The sequence below is a fragment of the Mustela nivalis genome (assembly GCF_964662115.1).
Source record: "Mustela nivalis genome assembly, chromosome: 6".
Lineage (NCBI taxonomy): Eukaryota > Metazoa > Chordata > Mammalia > Carnivora > Mustelidae > Mustela > Mustela nivalis.
The window spans coordinates 116,123,510-116,150,750 of NC_139025.1; the positions used below are offsets into that span (position 1 = coordinate 116,123,510).

At 46.5% G+C, this 27,241-nt stretch overlaps 1 protein-coding gene across 11 annotated transcripts in view; it reads left to right on the forward strand.

Annotated features, from left to right (window-relative positions):
- Positions 1 to 927: 927 nt before the first annotated feature.
- PML (PML nuclear body scaffold) overlaps positions 928 to 27,241 on the forward strand; it is a 40,421-nt gene continuing 14,107 nt past the window's right edge. For 6 of the 11 annotated variants that reach the window (XM_082735814.1, XM_082735821.1, XM_082735813.1 and 3 more), the window contains exons 1-4: positions 928 to 1,203; positions 3,189 to 3,655; positions 20,390 to 20,970; positions 22,490 to 22,560. In XM_082735814.1, the coding sequence (XP_082591940.1) occupies positions 1,075 to 1,203; positions 3,189 to 3,655; positions 20,390 to 20,970; positions 22,490 to 22,560 (1,248 nt within the window). In that variant the 5' untranslated portion in view covers positions 928 to 1,074. Of the gene's footprint in view, positions 1,204 to 3,188; positions 3,656 to 20,389; positions 20,971 to 22,489; positions 22,561 to 27,002; positions 27,060 to 27,241 lie in introns of all 11 variants that reach the window. The other 5 variants (XM_082735811.1, XM_082735819.1, XM_082735812.1 and 2 more) reach the window with 2 other exon arrangements.

Here is a 27,241-nt window from a genome sequence, read left to right on the forward strand (position 1 = left end):
ACCATTCCTAGTCGGCTGCAAGCTGGAACTGAGCACAGAATTGTATCAGAAGTTAGCACAGTGGTTGGGATGGTTTGATTTTTGAAGCCAGAGCCTTTGGCCCAGTGAAGCTGCCTAGAGGTGTTTTCTCCCCTCACCAGCTGGGAGCTGGCATGCTTCTCCTTTGGTCAAGAGCTAACCTGCTCTCTCCTCACTGTCTTCATATCTGCTCACCAGCTCTCCCCCTTCCCTCCCTGCTCCTCTGCCTCAGACTCACCAACCTACCTCTCTAGCTATCACCCAAGGCACCGTCCTATTCCCCTCAGCCCCACTCAAGTGTCCTCCCAGTGTCTCTGACTCAGGTCCTTCCTCTGCATCCCACAACAATTTCCTAGACCAGGCCACGGTCCTAGGTTGTCAGAGTTACCGTCCCAACATGCATGTTGGGTCATGTTTCTGGGTTCTAAACTCACTGTCACCCACAGACCTGGTCCAATTTCTTAGCCCTGTTCCCCCTCATGGGTCCCCTCTTAAATCTGAAAATAATGAAAACTAGTTTTTAAACAGACTCTCCTGTTTCAAACCTCCAGGCCTTTGCACGTGCTGTTCTAAGCTCTCCCCGCCCTACCCCAAGTTCCTTCAAGTCCCAGCTGAGGATATCCTTTCCAGACAGTCCCTCTGTTGTGTGAAAACCTCTGTTTGGGCAACTGTTGCTCTTCCATTAGACCAGGAGTTCCTCCAAAGTAGAGCCACCTGCGGCTCTTGTCCGTTACGGGGCCCAAAGCCTAGGGCGGCTGCCGCCTCCTTTCTGCTCTGCTCTGCCATGGTCCCTTTACCCCTGGTCAGCTGAGCGTCGCGTCGACTCCCAATCCTCCCTCCGGCTCTGGGCGTGTCCTCTAAGCCCCCGCCGGCCTCTCCGCCCCTAGAACCGCCCCCTCGCTCTGTCTCACTTCCTCTCGGGAGGCGGGCCCTCACCCGGCACTGCCCCTTTCGGACCCGCTGAGGAGACTACGGCGTCTGGCGCCCGCCTCTCGTTCCGCTTCCCCTCCCGCCCCTCAAGCTCAAAAACCGAGAATCGAAACTGTGCTGTGATCCATGCAGCAGGAGCCTGCACCCGCCCGATCTCCGGGTCCCCAGCAAGACCCCGCACTGCCCCACACGCCCACAATGACTCCCCCGGAGTCCGTCCCCGAAGGCCACCAGCCCAGCCCCAGCCCCGCGGAGGTACTACTGGGTTTGGGGAGATGGGGTTTAGGCTTCGTTGATTCGCTACGGTGCGGGTAGAGGTGGGAAGGGAGAGGGCAACTTGACCAAGTACCTTAAAGAGTGACACAGAGAGAAAACCAGGTATTGGGTCCTGACCCTCTTGTCTGGGGTAAGGGTACGTGAGAGTAAAAAAGGGCAGCAGGATGAGTTAGGGGAGCCTCTCTCGGCTGGGATTCGCCACGAACAGGGGGCAAGACGCTGAGGGTCCCTGACACTTGGGACTGGACTTGTCTGCCCACTCTGGCGACCCGCCCCCTAAACCTCTGCCTCGGGAGAAGGTGCACGGATTAGGGAGAATGGCGGGAGGAGCCCTATTGCGCAGGCCTGGAGCCCGGGGCATGTCCCAGGTGTGGAAAACCAAAACCCAAGTTCCCAGGTCAGAAAGTGGAAAACTGGCCCAGATGAGAGACGTGCCCTGGCTAAGGCCTCAGAGCTCCTGTGGTGGTTTCACCGTTAGGGTATCTCCAGGATCCTTTTCTTGGAGCATGCTGCATGCCCAGTCCACCCCCGCAAGGGGCTTACAAGGTCCTCCCGGAAACTTGCCTCAGCCTTCTCTCCGACAAACTCCCCGGCTGCCTTCCTCCCCAGAGGAGCTACTTACATCCGTTGCTCTATGTTCTTCCAGGCCCTTTGGGCTCCCCTTCGTGAAAGCACCAGGTTGCAGTGATTTTTATAATTTGCATTATTAGAACTAGGAGTAGTATTACTTAATTATGAACACTCCTCATGGGCCAGGTACTGTATAGTAAGCACTTTTTATTTTTGCTATAAAATATCCATAACATAAAACTTACCATGTTTTTAAAGATTTTATTTTTAGTAAGGAATCTCCACTCCCCATGTGGGGCTCAAACTTACAACCCTGAGAGCAAGCGTTGCCTGCTCCACCGACTGAGCCAGCCAGGCACCCCGAGAACTTAACTGTTTTTAAGCGTACATCTCAGTGGCATTACATGTATCTCACAGTGTTGGGTAACCCACCACCATGTGTTTCCAGAAATTTTTTCATCACCCTCAACAGAAACTGTACTCCTTACGTGGTAGCTCATTATTACTCCCTTGTCCCAAGTCCTGGTAACCTCCAAACTACTTTCTGTTGCTGTGGATTTGCCTAGTCTAGATATTTCATATAAGTGGGCTGTGCAATATTTGTTCTTTTGTGTTTGGCTTATTTTGCTTAGCATAATGTCTTCAAGGCTCTCATAGCATGTATGAGAAGGCCCTTCCTTTTCATTTTATTTATTTATCGGTAAAGATTTTATTTTTAAGTAACCTCTACACACCCAAGGTGGGGCTTGAACTCACAAGCTGGAGATCAGGAGTCACATGCTCCACCAACTGAGCCAGCCAGCACCCCCCCCACCTTCTTTTCTTTAAAGCTGAATGATAGTCCATTGCACGTGTAGAACCCTTGTGTTTATCCAGTCATCCCTTGATGGACACTTGGGTTGTTTCTACCTTTTGGCTCTTGTGCCTAACAGTGCTATGAACATGGGTGTGCAAGTATCTGTTTGGGTACTTGTTTTCAGCTATTTGGGGAAATATATCTGGGGATGAAATTGCTGGATTATATGATAGTCCTGTATTTAACTCTCTGAGGAGCCACCAAACCACGGGATGCACTTTATGTGATGCTATATGAGAACACTTAAAGGATCTCCTTTCTACACGGAGTCCCAGGAAGGCAGGGATTTATCCATCCATGGATCCCAGGGCCAGTACTGTGTCTTATGGGAAGTAGATGCTCAGTCCATTGGGGAGTGAGAGCAGGAAGAACTGAGTAAGTGGGGGGGTGTGGTCCTGGGAAGCCTGGGTTTTGTATCATCCAATGACTGCCGGGAATGGAATATGGAGTCCCACTCCCAGCCTCCAGCCTCAGGAGCCGGTCTGGTGGGTGGGGACTCCTGGATTTCAGGCTCACCCCAACCTCTCTGGTCCCCCAGCAAGCCCTGGAAGAGGAATTCCAATTCCTGCGCTGCCAGGCGTGCCAGGTAGAAGCCAAGCGCCCCAAGCTGCTGCCTTGTCTGCACACGCTGTGCTCGGGGTGCCTGGAGGCGCCCAACTTGCAGTGCCCGATCTGCCAGCTGCCTGGGCCCTTAGGCGCTGACTCGCTGGTGCTGGATAACGTCTTCTTTGAGAGTCTACAGCGGCGCCTGTCGATGTACAGGCAGATCGTGGATGTGAAGGCCGTTTGCAACCGCTGCAAAGAACCCGCGGACTTCTGGTGTTTCGAGTGTGAGAAGATCCTCTGTGCCAAGTGCTTTGAGGCGCACCAGTGGTTCGTCAAGCATGAGGTCCGGCCCCTGGCGGAGCTCCGCGGCCAGTCAGCGAAGGAGTTCCTTGATGGCATGCGCAGGTCCAACAGCATCTTCTGCTCCAACCCCATCCACTGCCCCCCTATGTTGACGAGGTGAGCCCGCTGGCCCAGGGTGGGGTGGCACCTCCTAGAGCAGGGTAGATGGTGCGGTGAGCAGAGATCCAAAGGGTCATACGGCTGGAAATGTGAGATAAGGAGCTCCCAGGGTTTTGCAACTCAAGAGTATGGTCCGCAGATAGACAGCATCTGGAGCCATGCCCATGGTTTATGTTATCCCATGCAAATGGATAGTAATCGTTAACCGTTTCCCCTGTAATAAATAATGCCGCAGAATCATCTTTACTAACACTTATCCAGTCATTTCTACAGGGTAAATTTTGGAAATGCTATTGCAGTGCAGGGGTATGAAAATTTTACACTTTGATACATGTTACCAAACTGCCCTTTAGAAAGTCTTAAAGTGGAATTTTCCGTGTCACCGCCAGGGAGTGTGGGTATATGGTTAACTCTCAATAAGATGCAGGTAGTTTAGTTTCTGTCTGAAAAGTCAAAACCATAACACTTGCCATCTCGGAATGTCTATATGGAAAAAAACAAACTATTGAATCCACTTAAAATTATTTTTATTGAACAGTACAGGATTTTTAATTCAGCATTTTTGAGACTACATTTGTATGGTTTTAAAAATTACACAGTTTATAAAGAGAGGGGCCAAAGTTTCCATGTCACTCTGTCCCCATCTGCTGAATTCCTCCCACTTCTCCTCTACCCACAGTTCACCATTGTTACCAGTTTTGAACGTTTCCAGAGTTTCTTTATGAATATATGCACAGGTAGGGGTATATTGTCTTATAAATCCTAATTTCCCCTTTTTAGCCAGAAAGGTAGCATACCTACATGAACTCTTCCTGCTGTAAGGAGATTGCTCCTGTAAGATTCTTAGCAGCCCTCTTTAGGAGATCTGCATGGCTAACACATTCTTTGTCCACTGGGTACACACTCAGAACTGCATTTCTCCTAAAACTGATTGTGGCTTGCTTCTGGCTCTGCTTGGATTTGTACCACCTGCTCTCCCAGAATGCCTCTTGTGCAGATTCCTGGACAGACAGACATTAGAATTTAGATTTTTCTTGTTTGTTGTTAAGCTTTAGTGGCTTTTGCTATCTTTCTTGGCCCTTGTTTTTTTCCTTCATTTGTGAATTGCCTATTTAGGTCCTTTACCTGTTTGGGTTTTTTTCTTCAAGAAATTAGCCTCTAATTTCAGAGCCAATAACAGTCCAAAAGTTTTCCCTTGTTCACCTTGGTCATTTCATTTCCAATGAGGGATTGTGTTTAAATTTTTCATTTTATAGCATCCAATTCCTCCTGTCTTCCTGCATGGTGTCCTGCTTTGATCGTGCTAGGAAAGATTCCCCCCCCCCCCAGGCCAATGTTAAAAATATTTTCTTATATTCTATTTTAACAGTCTCATGATTTTATGTTTATAATTGAATCTTTAATTCGAATGGAATTTCTTTTTCTTGGTGGTATAAAGTAAGAGTCCTCACTTTGCTTTTCTCTCCAAATGGAAAGCTGGTTCCTCTCAACTTTTATTGGGTAATCCACTCTTGCCTTCATCTCAAATGCCCATTCCATCCTGTACTAAATGCCCAAGTAATCACTATGTTTGTAAATACCCGTTTTGTGCTGATGATTCGACTATTGCTATGCTAATCCTTACTGCCATAGGGAATTGCTTGGACCAAATTCCCATTCTTCTTCAGGAGTGCTTTTGCTTTTCTTATGTTCTTAGAGTTGATGCAGTTTCAGAACTTACATATTCCAGGACGCCTGCGCGGCTCAGTGGGTTGAGCCTCTGCCTTTGGCTCAGGTCATGATCCCAGAGTCCTGGCATCAAGCCTGGCCTTGGGCTCTCTGTTCAGCAGGGAGCCTGCTTCCCCGTCTTTCTCTGCCTGCTTCTCTGCCTACTTGTGATCTCTATCTGTCAAATAAATAAGTAAAATCTTAAAAAAAAAAAAAAAAAAGAACTTACATATTCATTGGGATTTTGACTGACACTGTATGAAATCTGGGGAGAGTTGTCGTCATCTCTGGTTATATCTTTGGAGTTTTATAGTTTTATGGCTATACCTCTTGGACTTTTAAATTATAGTTAAATTTATAATATTTAACAACCCTATGAATAAAATCTTTTCCATTACCATTTCTTGCTGGTTATCATTAACATCCTCTAAGCCTCCTAATTTTTTATATCAGCCATCTGATTGAGCTCTTTTATTCTTGTAAGTTTCTCCAATTGATTCTTTTTGGATTTCCTAGGTAAACAAATCATATCATTGGCAAATAATAAAAACTTTTTTCTCTCCAGGATTTATACATATTACCTCCTTGTAGCTTTGTTAGCTAGAACCCTCAGAATAACATTAAAGAGCGAAAGGAAGTGGTTAGAAAAGGCAACTTAAAAAGAAAAGAAAAGACTACTTTATCTTATTGCTATCTCGTGAGAATTTTTCTTGTATACTGTGCTCTTTATTGCTGGCTTCCTTTAGGTAACTTACAAAATCACGTTCAGAAAGTTGCCTCCCACTTCTAGCTTAACAGTTTTTTTTGTGGCTACTATTTTGTTTTATTTTTGAGCCATTTTTTTTAAATTCCCTGGAGGAAAAAGCCTATTTGGTCCTGATATACTATTATTTTAATTCATAGCTCAATTCCATTCAATACTCTTTTATTTAGGCTTTTGTCTGTATTTATAAGTGTGATCAATTTTTATGAATACATATGCTTTCTTTCAAGGTTTTTGACTTATTTTCTACTAATCTCTTTTAGTGAATTTGTAAGCTTTTTTGAACATGGCATACACACACACATACACACACACCCCCACACACACTCAAATTGCTTAGCACAGTGCCTGGCACATGTTAAGTTCTAAGTCAACATTAAGTTCCTATAATTTCTCTGTTCTAGAACAACTGAAGAACATATGTAGTTTGGGTTTGTAGAAGTTTCGTTAAAAACTATCTGAAACTTGTGTTTTTTTTGAAGAGTAGATTTTCTCCCTGGTACTGGTCTGTTATGGGTCTTGGGTTAGATTTTCTGGAAAATTTTCCAGTCCTTCTTGCATTCTTAAAAATTTCCTTTACAACTGTAATGATGTCCCCTTTCTTTTCTTTTCTTTTCTTTTTCCCCCTTTCTTATTTCTTATTTCTTAGTGGCTTATGAGTGGTCCGATGTAGCGGGTGGAGTGGGTTTTTCTCTAGGTACAAGGGGCAAGACTGGTCCAGCCAAGAGGGCAGGATTCCGGTCCCCTGAGCAATGTGGATAGCTTCAAAAACCTGACCATAATGCCTAAAAATCATATACAGAGGGGGTTCTGAGTGGCTCACTTGTTGAACATCTGACTGTTGGTTTTGGCTCATGTCGTGATCTTGGGGTTGTGAGCTCCAGCCCCACACAGGGCTCTGCGCTCAAGGTGGAATCTGCCTGGCATTTTCTTTCTCCTTTTCCCTCTGCCTCTGCCCCACCTCCTCTCCTGCACACCTTCTCTCGCTCACTCGCTAAATAAAAAAAGATATATATATATATTTTGAACATCATACACAGACACTCACAATTCACATTGTTTCACAATTAGTCAGTGGTTACTGGAAACCCTCAACTTCTGTTTTCTGCCTGAAACTTCAGTGCCATAAATAACCCACAGCTTTCTTCAGGTCATAGTGCAGTAATAAGCACTCCATCCCTTGATGCGAGCTGATTTAGGACTCGGGCTGGGGAGCAGCTCCAGAGGTGACTTTAGACTTAGAACTCAGCCTGGGAGTGTTTGCCCTGGGGCCACTAGCATTGATCTGTACATTTTTTCGGCCTACTTCCTCTATGTGGCAGGCCTTCCGCTATGCACTGGGGTATAACTGTGAACAGATAGAGGCCTGGCACTCTGTGAGGTCACAGTCTGGTAGAAAAACCAGATCTACAACTAATCATGAGGGCTGTCAAGTGCCAACAGGAAACCTTCTCATTCTGGGCTTGCGTAATTTCACACTGTCCCGTTAACTCTGTCCCTGCTCGGCAAAGGGTTGACCTTGGTGTCTGTGCTCTGTCTGTTGTTGAGGGCAGAAGGGAGGAGGCACACAGGCACAAAAGTGAATCATCTTAGAAAAGGCATTGGCTGGAAAAGGCAGCTTCCTTCCAAGAGGCTGTCACATTTAGCCTGATACATAAAAAAGGACAAATGGCATCAGGGGCATGGTGGGGTGGGCCGGGCAGCAGGTACAAAAGCAGAGAGGCACGTGGGAGTCTGCTGCATTTCAGGAATTGTAAGTAAAGGGTATGCCTGAAGGCAGGGGCTGGAAGGGGGAGCTGGAGTCAGACATGGGGGGCTTGGAGTTAGGACTCTGTCCTGTCATTTCTGGGGCATAGAATGTTCTCAGCTTGCTCCTTTTTCATGCAGTCCTTGTTTTACCAGTGAATGGCCTATAGAACTTACTTTGAAGGGGACTCTTGGTCGTGGGGTGGGGGGCTCTGGGGCTCTGTTGGAAGCCACTGACGGATGTTAAGGCAGAGGGTGGGAGGATCAGATTCCCTCTCTGTACCACGGTTCTGTAAAGTGGGTAAATTTGGGAAACCTGGAGAGCCTTCTTTGTTTGGCTACATGCTTTTTTATATATCACCCCATTCCACAAAGAATTTGAGGAGATTGACCAGTAGAGACTAAAGCAAATCTGCACCAGAGAAAAGGGAGCCTCACTAGGAGATGGAGGCCATGGTCCAGGTGGGGGTGAGGCCTGCAAGAATGGAGAGATGGAAGGCTGGGGAAAAGGTCCAAATCTTACACTCCCAGGGCCTGCCTGACCTGGAGGTCAAGGTGACTGCCAGCCTTTCCATCATGTGTATTTGGGAGTGCTAGGGAGTGCCTTCAACACAAGAGTATGATGGGTCTAGGCCAGCAGTGGGAACTGAGACCCATATCTGGGTTTCAGATCCCAAAGCTTGGCTGGATGGGGAAGGAGTCCAGGGCCATCAAAGCTTATAGCCAGAAAGCATTTGAATTAGTTGAGTGAAAAAAAATGAAAGACCTATTAATCCAGTTTGAAAGCTGTGATGAGATCATAAACTGGGGACAGAGTTCCCAAGACCGAAAGTTGGCGTGATTCACAACAGGTCAGGGAGAAGCAGGCTGGACAGGCCAAGGGGAAGTTCAGGGCCGAGGCAGACAGCGTGCAGCGGCAGAGCTGATGGCAAGGAAGGGCTGCTAACTGAGAAGAGAATGGAAGAGACATCCTGATGGGCCCACTGAGGGTCAGGGCTCAGGGGAGGAAGGCCAGATGCCGCAGGCGTCACCTCTAAGGAGCCCCCTTGACCTCATGAACCAAACAAGTGCCTCCTGAAAGTCTGCACTGCGGGTGTCTGGCTGGCCTCCTAGTCCCGGCCTTGCCTGGGGCCTTCCTGGTACCCTCTGTAGAAGTTATCAGTAAATTGCATCTTCTTGGGGAATGATGATCTTACTGGGATCGAGAGCTGGCCCAGGAGCACCACGTGGACAGGAAGAAGGCTGCTGCCAGGAGTTAGGGCACGGTCAAGTACTCCATTTCCAAGTTTTCCTATGAACTCGCCCAGGGGACTTGTTTCCATCACCGACAGCAACTGCTTTTCGTTTCTTGGAGGCAGCTAGGATGGGAGGTGGAGCTCTAAAGTAGATTTGGTTGAATGTGTGGCTGCAGGGACCTGTGAGCTGTATCTCCAGGAGGGTCTTCTGAATGAGTTACAGCTGAAACAAATCCGTAAATCGGTAACAAATTTTTATCTGGTGGCTTAAGCTAAAATGAATGAATGGCTTCTGTAAGAGGTGAATAAGGTTGTGGCTGCCTTCTGACCCCACTTGATTAGGTATTCAAATTGTGTCACCAGGACCTATTTTCTCTGTGTTTCTTTCCTCTCAGTCAGCTCCATTCACAGAAGGCTTTCTCCCTCCTGCTTGCCAGATGAACACAGCAGTTCCAGAGGCCCTTGTACATGCCCTCATCCTTAAATCCACTGGGAAAGAGCAAAAATCTCTTCCCAAATTCTAAGCCTAGTCTGAGTGGTGTTTCTGATTGGATCAGCTAGCTGTCTGTGCAGCTGGACAGGTTGGAAGCCAGCCTCAAGGGAAGCTCCCTAACCCCTTGGCACTTGGGCAGTCCCCTTCCAACAGAAAGCTTTCTCTTTTCCTCTGTGGGCAGAGAATGGGCTCTTCTGGTTGGAGTTAATACATAAATTGTTAATACAATCGTACTTTCCTGTCTTTTGAGCTGGTTTCCCTGGGTTGTCGTCTTCATTCTCATACCTTGAAAGATTTTTGAGGAACAGAGAACTGTTCCCATTGTATAAATGAGGCGAGAGGCCGGTGCACTAATGGGAGCTCACCCAAATAGGAGATGTTGTATGAGCTAAGGCCCAAACAGGTGCAGGGCTTCTTGACTGCAGACTGTGTGTGCCTTTCCTGGCACTGCTGGCCTCTACATTCAGGCAATCTGCAACTCATAACCAGGCTGAGGTACAAAAAGGGATTCTGCAAGTTGCTTTTTTTTTTTTTAAGATTTTACTTACTCATTTGACAGAGAGCGATCACAAGTAGGCAGAGAGGCAGGCAGAGGGGCAGGCAGAGGGGGGTGGTGGCGGCGGGGGGTGAGGGAGCAGGCTCCCTGCCGAGCAGAGAGCCTGATGCGGGGGGCTCCATCCCAGGACCCTGAGATCATGACCCAAGCCGAAGGCAGAGGCTTAACCCACTGAGCCACCCAGGTGCCCGGGCAAGTTGCTTTTTAAACTCAGAGTGTTTTTTCCCTTGGAAGTGGATTATTAAAAGGAAGCATGCTGTTTAAGCAATAATAAATTTAAATTCCCTTGACCTTCACACAAGCAAAAGATATGGAAGTAAAATTGGACTTAACTAAACTTCAAAGAACTACTTCTTCATCCTAAAATGTTTCCTAAAATATCTAACAGTAAGCAAAAACTATATATATGTTGCTAATACATTAAGAGGTTGGAGTCATTGTAGCTTGTTTTTATAATAGAGTCTCTGCTGAGAAAGATCAGGATGGACCACTGCCATCTACCTGTCTTGATTCTGTGTTAAGATGGCTCTCAGGCATGGCCCTGGCCGTTTTACTCTGGCATTCCTTCTTGCAAATTCTTTACTTTGATTAAGCTCTTAGTTGGATGGATGTTGTCAGTAAGCAGTCCAAATTCCTAGAAAATGTCTATCAGTTGCTGTTCTGCTTGAGTGATACCTTCGGTGGGTATAATGTAATCTACACGCCGTTGCCTGTAGAATTTTGTAGACCGCTGCATTGTCTTCCAGCATTCCGTGTTCATGAGGAAAGGACTGAGCCAAATTTATTTGCTTTTTCTGTCTTGATACCTAAAGATATGTTTTCTTGAAGTTTATTAATTTAACCAAACTGTCTTAGTGTTGAGCACTTTGTATCAGATTATTCTGGAACCTGGCAGGCTCCTTCAATCTAAAAATTCTATTTATTTCAGAGGGCCTAGATGGCTCAGTCAGTTAAGCATCTGACTCTTCATTACAGTTCAAGTCATGATACTCAGGTGGAAAGATCAAGCCCCACGTCAAGCTCCAAATCAGCATGGAATCTGCCTGGGATTCTTTCCCTCTGCTTGTGCTTCTTGCTCTCACTCCCTCTCTCTCTCTCTCTTTCTCAAATAAATAAATAAACAAAATCGTAGAGACTAAAATAGTAATAATAATAATTAAAGTCTCTTTATGTCAGTGAAATTTTCTTACTCCTCTTTTTTCCTCTTCCTTTTCCTCCTCATTTACCTCTATCACCATTATGGTATTATAATCATTAATTTATTATTTCCAGGTTTTCCCAATTCATAATCTTAACAGTATTACTACAGTTTGGGGGAAACTGATTTACTTCATGATCATTGAATGAGTAATGATGATCAGAACCACAGTATACATTCAGAGTTACATAAAATCATTTTGTACGCATTGTGATAAAAGTACTTGAGACTATCAAAATTGTTTCCTATATGTAAGGAGTTACTGTCTGTTTTCTATTTTACCAGATTCTATTAACATTTAATGATTAACTTTGGTCTTTGAATTTTGTAACAAATTCTTGCTTTGGCATCTTTTTCTATTTGGATTTGTTCTGCCAAAGCTGTTAGAGTTGGAGAAGTATTTCAAGATCGGTATGGCTCTGTAGAAGAGCTGCCTTTTTATACCATATGCCATCTAACTAATAACAGGTGTTAAGTTAGTGTTAACTTAATCATCAAATAATGTTTTTCTCATTCATGGCTTTAATTTTTTTTTAAAGATTGTATTTATTTATTTGACACAGAGAGATCACAAGTAGGCAGAGAGGCAGTCAGAGAGAGAGGAGGAAGCAAGCTTCCTGCTGAGCAGAGAGCCCAATGTGGGACTCGATCCCAGGACCCCGAGATCATGACCCGAGCCTAAGGCAGCGGCCCAACCCACTGAGCCACCCAGGCGCCCCTCATTCATGGCTTTAATTAATCGATTGTTTTAGCTGTTTCCATCTCTTTTGCCATCTCCTTTACTGAAACTAGATCAGATATAAAGATGTATTTATTTATTTGTGAGAGAGAGCGAGCACTCACGAGAGAGTGTGTGCATGCAGGGGGAGGGGCAGAGGATGAGTGGAAGAAGCAGACTCCCCGCTGAGCACAGAGCCCAATGGCAGGGCTAAACCTTACTATCCTGAGACCTTGATCTGAGCAGAAACCAAACATCGGGTGCCCAACTGACTGAGCCACCTGGGCACCCCAAATCAGATCAGATTTAAATAGTTTGATGTCCACCATACTTGTCTGTGTGATAAGCCTTGTCTTGCTGTCTTGCAACATTTGTGGGCACGTAAATTCCTATTTCATCAAAGTTCGCTAGTATTCAATACTGTATAATTGTAGTGTGTTGTTATAAAACTCAGTGAATTCCCCCAAGTTATCTCATAGTATTCCAAAAATTGAATCTACTTTATTAACACATAACTCATAAGATGCTTTAAAAATGTCTTGTGCTTGATACTGTCTTGACTGTACTTCTGAGTGTGTGATGGTCCTCACATTGTAGAAATACCATGTTGGTGGCACTGGGGAAGGTTGATTGGAGAGACCAGAAGCAGAGAGGCCTTAGGGGACAGCGCCAAAGTAGATAAGTTGCGACTGCGGCAAAAACAAAGGTGGTAGCAATGGGAACTGATGGGACAAATTTAGGAACCAGGATTCTACCTTTATATCCTAGCACCATGCCTGCATACAGTTGGTGCTTAATAATCTTTTTTTTGGTCTTTGGCTTGAGTGGCCTTTCAATGGGCAGTGCCATTCTCTGGATAAGTAGGGCAGCGATGTGACCTCTCAGAATGCTGTCCACCATGGATATGCCAGCCCTCTGACTTGGGAGCAGGGATGGGTTAGAAACCAGTGGGGAAGGAAAAGCACAAACTTCCTTTTCGTCATTCTTGGGTATGGGGTTGGCGTAAGACCATAGTGGAAAAAGGACAAGGCTTTCTCCTCTCTCCTTTCCTTGCTCCTTCTTTTCTAGCATCTTCCTCTCTGAGCCCTCAGGTTCTCCCGTCTCTGCCACCACCTTCTCAACCAGTGAAGGGTTGGAGGAGGGGAGGTGACCAGGAATAATGCTTTCACTGTCAGTATCCCAGGTTCTGCAATTACCCAGCTCCTCTCCCAGCTTCAGAAATCTTTCCTCAACTCTGTTCCCCGGCAGAGTGCAGGAAACCTGTCTGATTAAATGAGTTCCTACTCCTGTGTAAATAACTGATGGGTCCCATTACTTGCCCTCCAGCTGATCATTTGAGTCTGCAAAGGAGGCTGCTCCTTTTGCTAATACTACCCAAGGGAAAGCTCCCACCCTCTTGTGGAGGGAGGGTGGTAGAGGAGAGAGGTTTTTGGTTGCTGTTCTACAAAGCCAGGCCCCGCCCTAGAGTCCTGCTCTGGGGCCAGCTCTCCTCTACAGCTCCCATTTTCATAGGATTTTTGCTTCCTGCATTTCCGAGCTACCCTGTTTCCTAAAACAGCAGAAGTGCATGCCGCTCTGGTCTCTGGCGGGAGGTGTGGCTGCACTAGGATGGTCTGACCACAGTGGGAAGGGGACAGCCCAGAGACCACACTCAGTGCGATGTTTCCGTACTGTTCAGGTTTAAGAGCTTCACACACCCATGAAGGGCTATGCCTGTCATGTGTATGGGGGTAGTTCATGCCTCCCCTTCTTTCATGGTTCCAGAATGTCCAAGGTGGACCTGGCCACTATTCAGGTGAGTTCACATACACAAGCCCATCTTTGTCCTTGCAACAGTCCATGAGAGGTGTCCTTATCTATCTCCATTTTATAGATGGGGAAGTTCAGACTCTAGAGAGAGAGTCATTTACTCAAGGCCTTGTCACTAGGAACGGAACGGCTCAGATTCGGGCCCATGGCTCTCTACTTTCAGAACCCATACCCTTCCTCCTGTCACATGGCCTTTGGTACAGCAGTTTATAGGGAGACTGAGAACCCTGGAAATATGTTGAGGCTTTTATTAAAATACCAACAGCATAGTCAGTTCACCAAATGATCATAAACGGATAAGAGAAACAATCAGTCTCAGGGAGGAAGAGGAAGAACTTTGTAATTCCTAGATGGAATGTTTTTTTGAGGTCTCCATTGCCTCCCATTTAAAGTCTTAACTCCTTCACTTCAAAGCAATTATGGAAATTTTGGGGAGATCTAAATGGATGAAAAGGTGGGGAGGGAGAAAGAGAAAGAAGTAACTAACTCCCACCGATATACACTCTTTCCTCTCCTTCTTGCGATCTCTATAATCATCTAAAATGAAATGAACAGCACGTAGAATTCCGTAACTTGCTTTTCTCATGGTAGGAAGCTGTGAATATCTTTCCAGAAAATACATGGTTTTGAATTTTCAGTAGTTGCATCTGTTGATTGTGGGATCTCTCCCATTTCTTCAGTGGTTATAAAGTCTTCACCATCATAAGTAAATAGTCAACTATTGTATCCCTGGTGTCATGGTTCACATTTAACTCTGTGACCCATCAGAAATGTGTTGTAGTGTGATGGGTGAAGCAAGCTCTAACTTGCCTTTTGCCCCCTGGTAGCCAGTTTTCTCCATGCCAGTTGTTGAATGAAATTGTTTAATGTTCATTAATGTGGATGCTTTCTTTGTTCCATAAACTGTCACGGTCTTATCGATGCCAGATTTTATGTGGTCTATTCTGCTGATCGTTATCTTTTCTGAGGCTAGCATGACATATACTTTTTTTTTTTTTAAGTTTTATGTATTTATTTGAGAGAGAGAGAGAGAGACCATGTCCTTTGGCGGGAGGAACAGAAGAAGAAAGAGAATCTTAAGCAGGCTCCGTGCCCGGTACAGAGCCCGCCGTGGGGCTCGATCTCACGACCCTGAGATCATGACCTGAGCCAAAACCAAGAGTTGGATGTTTAACCAACTGAGCCACCCAGGTTCGCCACACATTCTCTTTTAAAAACAGTCATTCTCTCTTGTGTTATCTGGCAGAGAAAATTCCCTTTCTTGATGCTGATTTCCCCAAATTTTCATAACTGTCCTATCCTATTTTTCCCATCTTGTGAAATTTAGAATCAGTTGGTGAAGTTTCAAATTCTCATCTGTAATTTGATTCAAATTGCCTTAAACCTTCATATTAACTTGAGAAGAATTGTTAATCTTAATATTCAGCCTCTCCAGTTGGGACCTTGGGTACATCTCTCTGTTTTTGTTGTTGTTTTTAAAGATTTTATTTATTTATTTAACAGAGAGATCACAAGTAGGCGAGGGGGTAAGAGGAAGCAGGCTCCCTGCTGAGCAGAGACCCTCCAATGCGGTACTCGAACCCAGGACTCTGAGATCATGACCTGAGCCGAAGGCAGAGGCTTAACCCACTGAGCCCCCCAGGCGCCCCACATCTTTCTATTTTTTAGACTTTTCTCTCTCAGTGGAGTTTTGTCTTTTTTCCCATATGTATATTTTTTGTAAGATTATGTCTACATTTTTTTTAAGCATTTGAAAATTGCTGTTTGTGAATGAGAGCATGGAAATTTCTTCCATATTTCTCTTTGTTCATACTGCTGGGATAGAATTAAGCAATTTTCTACTCTTCATTCTGGTGTATTCTGGCCACCTTCTGGAGCAACTTCATGTTAATTCTATGCTATTTTTAGTTCATTCTTTTGAGAGCAAATAACTGTCGTTTTGCTTTAGAGCTAGTCTTCTCTATGTCTGTGGTAAGTTTGGGCTTTTGTCATGGAGCTCCTCGTGGGCACATGCCAACCTCCCCTTGCCTCCCACATCCAGGCACACCATTGGTGCTCCATGAGTGTTCCTTGAGGGAGAACGAAGGAACCCTAGGCCTAGGAACTGGGTCCTGGTCCCAGGTGAGATCCCCTTGATGGCTCACTCCTTTTTATGGTCCACACCTCAGTTTTCTTAGAAGGCTGGGGGCTTTCAGACCCAAGGGCCCTGCTGTAGGCCAGCCACCCCACAGGGATGCTTCCAGCCAGTCGGAGAGCGGTGACCACTTTCCCTAGGGACACCCCATTCAGGACAGATGGGCTCAGGAATAGGTCCTAAGCAGAGACTATGGTCAACCCGGAAGGTCTTGCTCTCCCGCCAGCCAGGCTTGGAACACTCCCCTCCCAGGCTTGGAACACTCTTTCTAAGGAAGGGGCTACCTTCAGACGCAGCCCCTCCCATGGGTCCAAAGCTAAAAAAGTGACTGCAGATTTTACTTAGTTCTTCCCATATTTCTACATGCTATATAGTTGCCCATGTTGATTAGTATTCTGTTGTTTCATTTTAAAAATAGGTGACACATTCACAAGGTTCTAAAATGAAAGCAATCACAGGATTTCATTAAAACAAAAACATATTTTAGTATAATCTCTGCCCCCAGCGTAGGGCTCAAAACTCACAACCCTTGAGACCAAGAGTCGCACACTCAACGGACCAAGTCAGCCAGGCGCCCCAAACATGATACCAATTTAAAAGGCTTGCAGTGAAGTGTCTCACTCTGCCTCTCCCCCATCCCATCCATATCACTTTTTTAACTTGTGTGTCCTTCTAAGATGTTTTTATTCAGATACAACCAAATGTGAATGTATTTTTACTTTTCTTCATTCTTCCCCAATAGGTGGCATCCTATTTATTTTATTTATTTCTTTTTAAAAGATTACTTATTTATTTATTTCTTAGAAAGAGAGAGAGAGAACATGAACGGGGGGAGGGGCAGAGAGAGAGGGAGCTGCAGATTCCCCTCTCCCCAATTCAGGGCTCAATCCTGGGACCCTGAGATCGTGACCTGACCCAAAGGCAGACTTAACAGACTGAGCCACCCAGGCACCCCAATTTTATTTAAAATATGCATAATAATAATAATAATAATAATAATAAATTTTGAGCACTCATTATATGCTAGTCACTAGTCTAATCATATATATATATACATACTCATTTAATCTTTCTATTTCTCCTATTATTATCTGCATTTTGCCATGGAGATTTTTCCATATAAAGAGCGTCCTCAATTTCTCACAGCAGCACAGCATTCCACTGTATGGAATACAATCCTAATTTATGAAACTCATTGCCTACCCTTGTTTCTGTTCTTTGCTCTTACATACTGTGTTGCATTGTACAGATGCTACTTTGTAAATTAGAGATAGAGCTACAGAACAGACGCGTAAGAGAGGGATTGCTGGTTCAGAGGATAAATATGTTCCTGATTTTGATGGCTGTTGCCAAGCTGCCCTCTGCAATTATTTCTTTTCATAATCGCTCAGCATTTCTTGTTAATAGTATCTTGGTGAGTATTAATAGTTCAGGCAATTACAGTCATCACAGCCTTTGTTGAGAACATTTATGTAGCACCTCTCTCATTTGATCGTCTGTGGCACTCCAGTATGAGCTGGGGATTATCCCTGTTTTACAGATAAGAAAACCGAGGTGCAGAGAGGTTAAGTGACTTGCCAAGGGCACAGAGCCCAGGTCAGATCCACGTTTGCCTGGCTCTTTTCTCTGCTTCAGCTGCCAATTAACCTCAGTCCCTGGCTCTGCCTCATGGTAATGGGTATCTGTCACTTACATTAGATTTCCCCAGGCTGGCGGATCTGAATGCCCTCGACCTAGCTGCAGCTCGCATGCTTCCCTCACACTCAGGGCTCTCCAAGAAACCTCTGCTGGACTGGAATAAGTGTCTTGTGTTTGATCAAGAGGTTCAGGCTCGAGGCCCTGCCTTCTTCTGATCTGGGGAGGCTGGGAGCTGGCAAAGCTGAGGACTGGTAACTAGTGGCAGTTTTTAGAGTCTGGCTAGCCAACAGGACAAGCTGATCTCGGTAACTAAGGTCAGAGTGGCTCCAGCTAAAACCCTTTCTCCTGGCTTCAAGTGGGCTGACTATCACTGCTAATGAGAATAAATCACAGCAAACTTTCTGAGGAAGTGATCAACAATATTTTCCTGGGAACGTTTGAAGAGGGGGTATTGCGGTGTGTCAGACCAGGGATTTGAGCCAGACTGCCTGGGGTCTTATATTAGTCTCCTATTGCTGCTCTAACAAATTAGCACACATATAGGAGCTTCACACATTACAGGTTTGTTACTACATACCTCTGGAGGTCAGAAGTCTGAATGGGTCTCATGGAGATAAAATCAAGGGCTGCATTCCTTTTGGAGGCTCTTGGAGCCAATCTGTTTTCTTGCCTTTTCCAGCTTCTAGATGCTGCCTTCTTTCCTTGGCTCATGGCCTCCTTGCATATTCAAAGGCAGCAGGTAGCACCACAAGACCTCTGCTTCCTCGATCACATCTTCTTCCTCACACCTGCCTGCCTCCCCCTCTTTCCTTATAAGGACCCTTGTGATTACAGTGGGTCCACCCAGATGATCCAGGATAATCTTCCTATCCTGGATCCTTAACTTAATCATATGGACTAAGTCCTTATCATTATATAAGGTAATATACTCAGGTTCTGGGAATTAATACATTATTCTGCCTACCACACTTTGCCTTGGGACTCTATCACTGATGAATTGTGTGACCTTGGACAAGTTACTGTACCTCTTGTTCAGTGTCCTCATCCTTAAAATGAGTATATAAAAATTCCTACTCTGTAGGAGCATTAGGAAGATTAAAAGGATTGATATTTCTCAAATGCTTATAATAGTGTCTGACACATAGTAAATGCTATGGAAGTGTCTGTTAGCTAAACTCTATTAAATAAATAAAAAATTTTATTTTTATTCTTTGATTTAGCATTCCTATTATTTATAACCTGTTTCATAGAAACAAGCATCCATGAGTTAGGCCACATAAAGCATTGACCATAGTGGCAAAAAGAAACAAAAAATGTGCAAATAGGAGAGCATTGGGGGTGCTTGGGTGGCTCAGTCACTTAAGTGTCTGCCTTGGCCTCAGGTCACGAGTCAGAGTTGGAGAATTGAGTCTGCATTGGCCTCCCTGCTCAGCGGAGAGTCTGCTTCTCCCTCTGCCCCTCACCCCACTTGTGCTCACTCTTTCTCAAATAAATAAATAAAATCTTCAAAAATAAAAAATAAAATAAAAAACAAATAGGAAATCCCTGGAATGTCCATTAACAGGAGAATGACTGATCAGTTGTGGTACATACGAATTTAAAGGAGCTAGTAAAGAGAATATATAGGGGCGCCTGGGTGGCTCAGTTGGTTAAGTATCTGCCTTCAGCTCAGGTGGTGATCCCAGGTACCTGGGATTGAGCCCCACATCAGGCTCTTTCCTCAGGAAGGGGCTTGCTCCCCCCCCACCTCTGCTAGCCTCTCTGCCCACTTGTGATCTCTGTCTCTCTGTCAAGTAAATAAATAAAATCTATTAAAAAGGAATATATGTAAGAATACAGTAAGATCTATATTTATTACACCTCCAGGAATGTCCTGATAAAAGTTAAATTAGAGGAGGAAATTGCAAAGTCATTACTCCTGACCTCATTCACAGCATGATCTTGTTTTTGTTTTGAGGAACAAGCATCAACCCACCAAAATTGTTGTGGATCCTTGAGCCAATTTTTTAACCTCTGAATGTCTAGGTTTCTTCATCTATGAAATGAGGATAAGGATAATTCTCCCCATGGAAACTCTACCAAGGCTTACATGGGATGAAATGTATCGAGTCCTTAAAATCCTGCAAGCAGCTGCATTGTCTGGCTATTTGCGTAAAGTGGTTTGTGAAGAGTTGTGGAAGGATGCACCCAGATGCTCATCTAGTTGCCTCAGAAGAAAGGAAAAGAAATTCAGAAGTGGTGTGAGAAGATGATTAACTTTTTGTGTATCTGTGCCTTGTTCCACAGACGAAGACTAGCAGTTGTTGCTTTAGTAACTTTTTATGTTCTAATGTTTTATTGGTAATTTGGAGGCTAGCACCATAACCACAAACTGAGGGGCACCTAGGTGGTTCAGTCGGTTAAGTCTGCTTTCAGCTCAGGTCATAACCCCAGAGTCCTGGGATGGAACCCCCATGGGGCTCCCCGCCCAGCGAGGAGCCTTGCTTCTCCCTCTCCCTCCCGGCTTGTGCTCTCTCTCTCTCTCTCTCAAATCAATAAATAAGATCTTTAAAACAACAACACACACACACACACACTCACACTCTCTGAATCGGGAAGACCACGAACCTAGAAACATACCGTGATTCAGAGTTTTGTAGTTTTTGAAGAGGTGTTTAATTACGGAAGTTTAAGGGGTAGGGGGTGAAGGCAGAACAGGAGAGCCCAAAACTAAGCCGGCCTTGTGTATCCGCAGCATCTACTGCCGGGGCTGCTCCAAGCCACTGTGCTGCTCGTGCGCGCTCCTGGATAACATCCACAGCGAGCTCAAGTGCGACATCAGCACCGAGATCCAGCAGCGGCAGAAGGAGCTGGACGCCATGGCGCAGGCGCTGCAGGAGCAGGACCGCGCTTTCGGGGCGGCGCAGGCGCACATGCGCTCGGCTGTCAGCCAGCTGGACCGCGCGCGCGCAGACACCGAAGAGCTGATCCACACACGCGTGCGCCAACTAGTGACGCACGTGCTGGCCCAGGAGAAAGCGCTGCTGGAGGGGGTGAGCGCGCAGTACCAGCGCAGCTACCAGGAGATTGCGGGCCAGCTGGGCCGCCTGGAAGCTGTGCTGCAGCGCATCCGTTTAGGAGGTTCGCTGGTGCAGAGGATGAAACATTACGCCTCCGACCAGGAGGTGCTGGACCTTCATGGCTTCCTGCGGGAAGCGCTCGGCCGCCTGCGCCAGGAGGAGCCCCAGTACCTGCAGACCTCTGTGCGCCCCGACAGCTTCGACAAATTCAAAGTGCGCCTGCAGGAACTCGTCTCCTGCATCACTCAGGGGACAGGTAAGCACCCGAGCCACCACGTGACCAGCCCCTTTACCACTTAAGAGCTTCTGCTTTGCTCTTCCTCCCTGGGGGAGAGGGGCAGGAAAAGGTCATTTACATGTGATAGGAAAGGAAACTGGGTTTTTTTGTTTTTGTTTTATTAAGTCTAGGGTTTGCTCATATCGTCGATTCTAGAGTGCGGGATGAGGAGGAGAGTAGGCCCTGACATGGAGTCTGCAGCCTCCCAGAGGGGGCATATTTTACTAATTTGCAAGACCCTTTGGATTAGCTGTGATCTTGTGACCCTGGGAGAAGTTAAGAAAATACAAAGCAGAGAACCAGACCCACTAGCATTTTAGCCCCAAAGGGTAACCACTCTAGGAAGTTCGCTTAAACCCTCTATCTAGCAACAGAGAAGTCAACTGGAACGTGAGGTTAGAGCAGAAGGGGGCTGAGGAAACCCCCTGGGGTGGTCGGATGCTTACCTAAAACCATGCCTTGGCTCAGTGGAGAAGATACTTTGCCTCCAGCATGGCCAGTCATCTGGACCAGCTGCCCACCTTTGTGTGTTCTGCCTGGTATTGGGCACTCAGGAAGTAGACAGCAGACCAGTTCCTGAACTCGAGAGCTGTCCAGCCCAACCAGGGCACAGATGGGAGCACATCACACAGCTGGAGAACAAGGTAGTGCTCGGCTCTGCGGTCCAAATGCTGGAGTTGTAGCAGCTCTGTGTGAGCTGGTAACATCAGGGGGGGCTTTCAAGAGACCCTAGGGAGGGGGTGCCCAAAAGGGCCTCCAGGGTGAAGAAGCTTTAAAAGCTTTTTGACAGACCCTCTTAACTGAACTCTGAGCTCTAGTTAGACAAACTGGTGTGAGGATGCCCTTTTCAGGAAAGGGGTGGGTAGCAACAGAATCTGAAGGCGTCCGGGCAAGGGCCAGTGATCAGGGATCCGTCACTGCTACCCTAGAGCTGAGGGAAGTGGTCTTGTAAAAGTATAATGCTAGAGTGCACATGGACTTGTGCGTTTTCCACCTAGGCAGTGAATGTTACTCTGGACACAGGAAGTGACACCAACAGATTTAAACAGCTTGTCTTCCGTATTGTAACTAGGCAGTGGAGGGGCAAGGAGCTCTTTTCTAAAGCGTGAAAAATTTAGATTAGATGTAATAGAAATCAGGCTGTAGATCACAAGAGTTTCGTGAAGCTCTCACTGTATGCAGGGAAGTCAGTGAGCAATGATAACCTTAGGATTGTTCACACTTTGCCTTGGTGGTGGCCAGGAGATGGACGGAGAGTGCCCCTGGGGTTTGTACTCTACTGCCCCCCCCCCCCCGCTGGATTCATGCTCCCTGCAGTCAGGGAGCTGTCCTTCCAAATGACAGCCCCTCTGTGGAGCTCCCCCAGTGCTATGAGAGGCCCTGAAGCAAGAGTTTCTAGGAAAACAAGAAGGGATGTTTCCTTGGTCACTGTCCCATCCAAGATGCCTCTCACCAGGGATGTCCCTGACCTGCCTGTAACCTTTTCTGTGTTCTCCAGATGCAACTCCACCCCGGCGAGCCAGCCCAGAGGCTACCAACCCTCCCAGGGACTCTCTTGACATTGAGCTGGTGAGATGGACTGAGATGTGAAGGGGAGGCTGTGAGGTCCAGCAGGGTAGTCAGGTTCCCCTCTGGCAGGAGGGAAACTGAGTCTTGTTGTCCCTATGTCTGCAGGCAGTAGAAGAGGGAGAGTGCCCAAGAGGAATAGTGAGTGGCTGGACTGGAGCTTTTGGTGGGAGGGAATATAGGAAGGGATGGCGAACTGACTGGTTCTGGGCTCCTAAATGCACTTGATGGGTTCGGGAAGGGGTGGACAGGAGGTCAAGAAGGTGGTCACTGGTGGGTGGCTCTGACAGATGTGGTAAATGACCTCTCCCTTACTCTGTACCCCATCCCAGACATGTGAGCCTTTTCCTGGAATCACCGTAGGAGCCTTCCCCTCCTCTTTCCCCATACGTGGTTCTTGGAGAGGAGAACAGGGCCTGGAGTCAGACCTCAGTCCCAGCACCTGGGGTTTCACTGGTGTGATTTCAGGACCAGCATAGATGCAAGACCATAATTTCTCAGGATTGGGTGATGTCCATGCCCCCTCTAATGATGGCATTCCCTCTGCAGCACCCTTGACCTGTGGCTCTCCACACACACACACCTCCACGAACAGGAAGCACACTAGTTCTTTCACTTTTTTTTTTTTTTAAGATTTTATTTATTTATTTATTTGACAGACAGAGATCACAAGGAAGCAGAGAGGCAGGCAGAGAGAGAGGAGGAAGCAGGCTCCCTTCTGAGCAGAGAGCCTGATGGTGGGGCTCGATCCCAGGACCCCGGGGCCACGACCCGAGCCGAAGGCAGAGGCTTTAACCCACTGAGCCACCCAGGCACCCCGAGCTCACTAGTTCTTGAGGCAGCCACTCCCATCTCTGGACTGCTCTTAGATTGCTTGCCAGGGTGAAACTGCAGTGGCACTCCTCTGGCTTGCCCTCTTGGGTGCTTGTCTTCTTCGGACTAAGCTTCCAGAGTTCCTCCTTAGACCAAGAGGCATGGTCATCCAGGTTTGTATGTGCCTGCCTGTCAAGGATGTGGGCCCTGGACTGATCAGCCCTCCATGGAAAGCAGATCTTCTGATGGTAGCAGTCAGGCGGTGAGCCTTCCTGGCTTGACCATACATGGCCTTTAGGGGAGAGGATTGCAGGAGACAGAGGCAATCTGGACAGGCTTCCTGGAAGAGGCAGGATTTAGGCTCTGAGGGTTTTGGAGCTATGAGGGAGCTCTTTTGCACAGGCTGAAGTTAAGGCCCAAAGAGAGGGTGACTTAACTCAGAGCCACATGACACGGCAAGCGAGGGGTAGGACTAGAAGCCTACTCCTAACTGCTTTGGTTACTGCATCCCCGTATACATAGCTTGACAAGTAAAGAAGGACATTGTATTTTGTTTTTTGGATAAGTCATTCAATCACATGGTCAGAAGGAAAAACAGAAAGTGATAAGGAAGTGAAAACTCCAGTTTTTTAAAATGTCATTGATGTGTACACTTAGAGTTTCTGCATTTCACTGTATATAAATTGGACCTAAAATATTTTTTTGGTCCCCAGGCGACAATAATTTGTGGCTCAGTTGAGAACCACTGTTTTGAGGTGGGAAGGATACTCACCTACCATCGTTCCTTACCCCATTCCTCATTTGAGCTCTCCCATTAGTCAGCATTGCAACAGTTTAGGCAATGCAAAAAAGACTGTAATGGTGCATAACCTGTATTTCCACATACTACACTACATGTGGCACCTTGCTGCCCCGAACCTGCACATACATGATCTGGATTTAGAAAAAGAAAGAAAAAGATACATGATGTCTCACTCCTACCTCATCCCTATTTTCCCACTTCTTGTGCCCACATACCTATCTTTATTTATTTCTTATGTATCCTTCCAGAATTTCTTTTTGTCATTACAAGCAAATATGATCACAGGTCATCGGTTTTTCCATTCTTTTTTGGGACAAAGGTAGAATAATACCCTATATTCAGAGTGTTATGCCCAGGCTTTTTCTCCCAAGGAAGTATTCTGGAATCTTCTGGAATTCTTACACTATGGGTAGGTAGGGAGATTCCTGCTGCCTTTTTGCACGTGCACCGTGGCCTGTTGTATGGATGTAGCATCTTCACTTAGCCAGTTTCCTGCCAACGCATATTTAGGTTGTTTGGTATTACAATGCTAGGATGAATAATGTCCCCCAGAAAATCCACTGAATAATTGTGCGAAGTGCCCTGGGTCCACGGAGCTCGGCTGTCTTTCCAGGTGCCAGTCGCTGGTTAATTAACAGCTTTTTGCCAGGTCTTTGTCTTTACCATTACCTCTCATCATCCTATCCACTACTATGCAGTTTGAACTTGGAGCATGAGAAGAATGCTCCTTTTTTTGCAAAGCATCTTGCTTTTGCTTTGGTAGCCGGCTGGAGGAGGGGACATGCAGGCCAGTGGAGCTGGGGAAGAGGAACAGGTTTCACACTGTGAGCCCAAGGGACCAGTGGAGCAGCTCCAGCAAGGCTGGGAGGCAGGCGTGGTTAGGCAGTCTCAGGAGAAAGGTCCATCAGCTGTGCCCGGAGAAAGGCCACTCTTGGGCCAAAGCCCCTGCCTTAGGAGGCAGGAGCTGGGCTTCCGGCATCAGCCCTTGATCCCTCTTGAAATGGTTGGTTTACTTTCACTGGGGTCATGCGCCCACACAGAGGCGATGAGAAGAACAGCAGTAGGCTTGACTAGGACTGGCTCTTTCTATAATGATGTTAAAATACTTTCAAGAAAAAAAATAAATAAAACCCTTTAAAGCTGTGAAACAACTGAAAGTCAGTCATCATGATTTTTTGTCTTTAGTGAGCCCTCCTGTGTGTCCCCTGCTTCATGAACCTGGGACTGGGGGTGTCATGGATGGGACAGAGGCAGAGAGAGGAACCCAGGCCCACCTGTGGGGAGTCCATAGCCCACGTGAAGATAGTCTTTGACCTACCAGGGACGTGTAAATCCAGACACAAAAGGACCTTTTCAACTTAAAAAAAAAAATTTCTTCATGGTGATAAAATACACATAACATAAAATTTATCTAGCAGTGGAATTGCTGGATCATATGGTAATTCTATTTTTAACGTTTTGAGGAGTCACTATGCAATTTCCCACAGTTGGCTATGCCATGCTGTGGTCCGACTAACAGTGGTCTCCATTTTCTCGACATCTCAACCCCAGTTTTCAATAATAACCGTCCAAATTGGGTGTGAGGTGGCTTCAATTTTTGACCACTACCCATTGTAAAGAAATATATTTTGAATCTAGTCTATAGCATATGTATATGCATAACTATAGCTGAAATGGAAGTTTTGCAGGATAAATTAGACCTGTTACATGAGTCATGCTTGAATTGCTTTCCTGATCTGCTAATGGGTCACAGACTGTAGTTTGAAAACCACTGGCATGGAGCACTTGGCAGAGATTGTATACTTTCCTAGAGGTCCAGGAGCTCCACTGTTTTCCCCCCTCCCTCTCAGCTCCACTCCGCTCAGAGCCAGAGAGACAACCCTCCTTCCTTTCTGCACAGATGTCAAGGAAAGGAAACCCAGGAGGGAAGGAGGGGAAAAGGAAGTCAATCCATTATAGCAAATGATGTGGAAGCCCACATCCCACATCAAAGTGCTTGATACCGAGAGGAGCCCCTCCTAGGGGGTTCTCGTCCCAGTACAGGGGACCCCCATTGTGCTGGGCTTCCCCTGCCTGCCCCTAGCACAGGTTCCCCTGTGCAGGTGGGCCTGACCTCTCTTCTACTACGCCGGAGGGACGGAGCTTGTCCCTGTGAGGAAAGATACCTCTGGCCTCCTCATCCCAAAGTCCGGCGCCTGCTTTCTCCAGTGCAGCTGGGCTCGGGGAAGCACCCCCCTCCAGCTGTTTTCAGAAACATGAGATTCCAACCCTGGTCCAGGACTTTGGGAAACAAGTCACTTCACCTCTCATGCCTCTGATGCTTCTCTGTAGATTGGCAATAATCAAGGATGGTCCCTGTTTCTTTCTTTTAACTATAATTTTTTTTTCTGTTAAATTTATAGAGGAAAATGCCCCATTTGAGCCATCTTAGGGGGTACAGTTTAGGGACAGTTAGTATGCTTACAATCTTACACAACCACCCCACCCACCTAGTTCCCAAATATTCCCATTATCCGGAAAGGGGACCTTGTCCCCATGCTGTGGCTGCTCCCCATCTCCCCTACCTCCTCCCTGGCATCCCACCTGCTCTCTGTCCCTACGCGGTCAGCCCTTGCAGATAGTCATTTGAATGGACCCCTACAACGTGTCCTCTACTGGGGCTGGCTTCTTTTCATTTCACGTAGCGTACAAGGTTCATCCTGGTTGCAAATACAGAGCTTCATTCCTTTTTACGGCTGAATAATGCTCCACTGAGTGGCTGTCCCATGTTTGCATATCCACTCAGTGGTTGATAGACACCTTTTGACTGCTGTGAATTCTCGTGTGCCAGGTTTCCGTCGGATCATCTGTTTCCCGCCCTTTGGGCCTCTGCCTAGGAGTCGCATTGGTGGGTCATATGGAAATTCTGTGTTTGAGGACCTGCTCCTTCCCTCCTTCCTTTCGGCTTGGGTGTAGGAGGCGCTTCACATGGCTCCCGGCACAGCATAACTCTAAAAGCAGTCTTTACCATCAGTGTCATTGGTGACGCTAAGTGTCAGCTGCTTCTCCAAGCACAGCAGAGTTCATCTG